The sequence below is a fragment of the Orycteropus afer genome, unplaced genomic scaffold (genome assembly GCF_000298275.1).
Source record: "Orycteropus afer afer isolate SDZICR_OR568_19922 unplaced genomic scaffold, OryAfe1.0 scaffold00108, whole genome shotgun sequence".
Lineage (NCBI taxonomy): Eukaryota > Metazoa > Chordata > Mammalia > Tubulidentata > Orycteropodidae > Orycteropus > Orycteropus afer.
In genome coordinates, this window is record NW_006921695.1 from 7,103,795 (window position 1) to 7,107,890 (window position 4,096).

The 4,096-nt window shown below is 37.1% G+C and overlaps 1 protein-coding gene across 1 annotated transcript in view; it reads right to left on the reverse strand.

Moving 5' to 3' along the window:
• The window catches only part of CCT8 (chaperonin containing TCP1 subunit 8), an 18,425-nt gene that overhangs the window by 4,441 nt on the left and 9,888 nt on the right, over positions 1–4,096 (reverse strand). Inside the window, exons 8-14 of the mRNA XM_007943513.2 lie at positions 2,928–3,106; positions 2,066–2,132; positions 1,897–1,984; positions 1,693–1,808; positions 973–1,044; positions 725–889; positions 265–384 (exon numbers count right to left, since the gene is read on the reverse strand). Coding sequence (XP_007941704.1) covers positions 265–384; positions 725–889; positions 973–1,044; positions 1,693–1,808; positions 1,897–1,984; positions 2,066–2,132; positions 2,928–3,106 — 807 coding nt within the window. The remainder of the gene's footprint in view (positions 1–264; positions 385–724; positions 890–972; positions 1,045–1,692; positions 1,809–1,896; positions 1,985–2,065; positions 2,133–2,927; positions 3,107–4,096) is intronic.

Here is a 4,096-nt window from a genome sequence, read left to right on the forward strand (position 1 = left end):
GAAATGACTACAACCATGTCCCTTGTCAGCTCTACTATATACCTGGGAATTCTTATAGAACATACAAACACACTTGTAGAAACATTGTCTTGCCTATGTTTTTTTTTTTTTCCTTCTTGGGTACTTTAACAACTCTAAAACGTAATGGTAAAGGAATACTCTTTTAAGTGGAATTAGAATTAGGGTATGTTCTAGATTCATGGAAACATATAAATCATCTGAAAATTAGCCATTTTAAGGATCAGGATTTCATTTTTCACTTACCTGATCTACTCTAAGTACAGTGACAGTAGCATTGGTAGCCAGTTTGATAGCCCAGTATTTCCCCAGGTAAGTATCAAGAATACCAGCTTCTAACATGTCCTTTACAGCAGGGACTTCAGCCTGTCAACACAAAACAATTTTCATTTTTTCCACTTAAAATTCTTTTGGGTGAAAATACTTATACTTAATACAAATACACAGCTGCTTAAACAGTATCAGAAAACTAACCAGGCTAAGTATTATACCCACACACTATAAAACAAAAGAAAGTCCAAACCAGATAGAACTAAACTCTCAATCAGGTATCTATATAAACACTAATTGCTAAAAAAATAATTTACTTACACATCAGAACACTATTTCTCATTGTCCTTTTAGTTAAAAATTGGCCCTATTTTTAGTTTGTACACTCACAAAATAAAAAAAGTTCATAGGGTTTGCTCCTCCCTCCCCCAAATACCTCAATGTCTAATCCAACATTTTTATTTCCTTCTTGATGTACTGCATAAAGTTTAGAGATCACTTCATTGGCCTTAACACCAGTATTTTCTGCCAGTGCCCGAGGAATAGCTTCAAATGCCTCGGCAAACTTCTTAATAGCATACTGTTCTAGTCCAGGACATGTCTAAAACAAAAATGTGTTTATTATTAATTTTAATTTTATTAAGTTATGGGAAAAAAGTCAATTAAATGAAGAGAAAATTATACCTCTCCATATGATGTGATCTGTTTGGCCAACTCAATTTCTGTTGCTCCACCTCCAGGTACAAGACGTTTGTCCTAAAATAAACAGCCAATAGTCACTAAGAAGCAGTTTTCAGTTTTTCTACCTTCTATTACTCTACTTGACTATTGTTTTTAATCAGTCATTGTTAATGGCGGAATGATCTAGAAAAGTTATTTTATTGTACATTATATGATATATATAAAGCAGGAGGCCCAAAGAATATGAATAGCACCTTACCTGAATTTCCATATATACAGCACTAATAATAGTATTTTAACAACTGGAAAATAACCCAAAATCCACTGCCATCACGTTGGTTCTGTCACAGTCACCCTATAGGACAGAGTGGAACTGCTCCATAGGGTTCCCAAGGCTGTAAATCTTTACAGAAGCAGACTTTGTCATCTTTCTCCTGTGGAACAGCTGGTGGGTTTGGACTGCTGGCCTTTGGTTAGCAGCTGAATGTTTTAACCACTGTGCCACCAGAGCTCCCTTATTAAGTGAAGGTACATTATAATTGAAAACCTTAAACCATCTTAAAATCTTTTGAAGCAGTTTTTAAAAAATAGCCTTACTTTGCAGTATATCCAATTTGCATAGTCATTTTGGAAAGCTATCATACTCTCAAGATATTCAGGAATCTGCCAATTATGTTTTTAAGGCCTTAAAAATTACTAAAAATAATAATTGCTAATACTGACCCTTGTGAGAACTTTGAAAGTATTAACACCGTCATCTACTGCCCTTTCTATATCATCCATGAGATTGTCAGTAGAGCCTCGAAGTACTATGGTAGAAATAGCACCATCTTCCTTTTCTGTCAATAAATTAAATATATTTAGGGATTAAGTAAAGAAAATAAACACCCTACATTTATGTAAACATGTTTTATCATTATTACATACCATGCTTAAAAACAACCACCTGTGTGTCTCCAACTTCTGAGAGATAAACACTATCACAATGGCCCATTTCTTCAAGGACAGGAGGAGTCTGAAGGAAATAAAAGGACCATTATAATAAAAATAATCCAAACATGTTCAACTACCTTTTAATCTTTTCTAAACTACATACCAATCTAGGAAGAGCTGTCGCACCAACTGTTTTACAGAGTCTTCTGAGATCCCATTTTGAGTTTAGTCTTAAAAAAAAAAAAAAAAAAAAAAGAACGAATGAACCCGGTAAGTTTTAATTCCATCAGATACCACAGTAAAAGGTTAGGGTTAAATAGGAAACTGGCATCTATGTCACATTTTCTCTGACCCTGTAGATTCCATCCCAGAATATGTCTGGATTTCACTGTGTGCTAAGGCAGAGAAGCAGATTCCCATACTGGAAGTGAGCCCAGCTAGCCAGCAGCATCACACCTTAAGGCTGCATTGTAGGCTTTTATGATGTTTTTCTAGAACTGGGAATTGAAGTCACCTTAGTATGTCAAGAAATCTATAGTTTAAAAAGCCCTAGTAGAACTCATTAGTATGTAGAAACTGTTTGCTTTACTTGGTGCAATCATGTTCTATGAGGAAGAAAACAATGACTTACTTTGCACATCAGAGCAGGCGGTAGATATGGGAATGAGAGGAGAAGTTGTTTAGCATGCCCCATAGATTTATTTATGGACTAACGTGTATTCCTGACTCCACACTCTAGCTGAAGACAATATACCAGGGGGCTTGATCTGGTCCCTTAAACAAGTTATTTCTTTTAACTGGGATGCCTTTTCCTCTCCCTCTATAACTAATACATCTGTTGATAGATGCTTAGGTTCTTAGTGTTTCCCCAAAGGTGTTTCCTGTGCCCCTAGAAAAGGTTAAGCCCCTTTGCTTTTTGATCTAACACTTTACACTTTTCCTTTCCTAAATCTTCATAGTTGAATTACTGAAAGACTACCAAATAACCATTTATAATATAGGTTAACAGAATAGTTTTTTCTTACCTCACCAACATGATGTTGTATTTGTTTGCATAGTGAAGAGCCATGTCTGCCACTTTGCCACCTGTGACTATGACATTTGCACCGGTATCAGCAATAGCTTTGACTTGTGCATCCATCAGATTTTCTTCTCCTTTACTGAAATTCATCAATTCTTCAGCAGTCTTTATCAGTACCGTCCCCTGGTAAAACAAGCAAGCGCTCTTTAGATCACTTCAATACTCTGGTGTTTTAAGTCACAGGTAGTATCTTAATAAAGAAGTAATTTAAAAATGGGGAAAATATGAAGATAAAAATGTGTTTTGAGGAAAATATAAAATCTACATGAAATCAGAAGAAGCTCAGCTTGCTAATACACCTTTATCCACCAAACCAGATGCACTGGTTGGTGGGAAAGTTGGAGAAGGACTATTATGTTAGATGTATTGGGCAGGTGTCTAGATATCCTGCTTTTTCACAAAGGTCAATGTCAATTCATGTCACCAAAACAACAAATGTTATTCTCAAACTTTAATGCATGTGGACTAAATGATAAACATTTTAAACCAGTAACTTGAATTTAAAAACTTTTAGGTAAGAAATTGAAAGTGACTGTGGTTAGTTAAGGTTGTGGGTCGACTTGGCTGGGCCTGGCTGAGTGGCTGGCAGCTGATGGTAGCTCTTCCCCATAATTGAGACTGGCAATCAACCCCATGGTGGAATTTACTGTGAGCAGCTAGCTGCTTTAGGGATGCTCTCTAGCTTATGACATGCCTGAACCCTGCATGTAGCTGTGTTGTTGTTCAGCAGCCCACTATGCTCTGCTGACCTTGGCACTTTCAATGGACTTGAATTAATGGCCTGCTGTGTGGTTTGGTAACATCGGGACTGTGCCTTTTTATTTGTCAACCCTGGGCTTGTCACCAGCAGCCAGGAGCTGTCTGAATGAAGAAAAGCCTCCAGCTTCAGTGGGATAGGAGCAGGAAGCAGAGCTGAAGCCCACGGTTGAGTAGCATTCATCCAGCCCCTAGAGCCTGGCACTTTGAACTTGGACTTAAAGCCTCCAAACTCTAAGAGAATAAACTCCTGTTAAAGCCATCCCATCTGTGGTATATTCCTGTCAGAGTGGCACTAGGTAACCAGAACAGTGACCTATAAACTTCAAACTTTTCAACCTAAATTTGAATGACTTG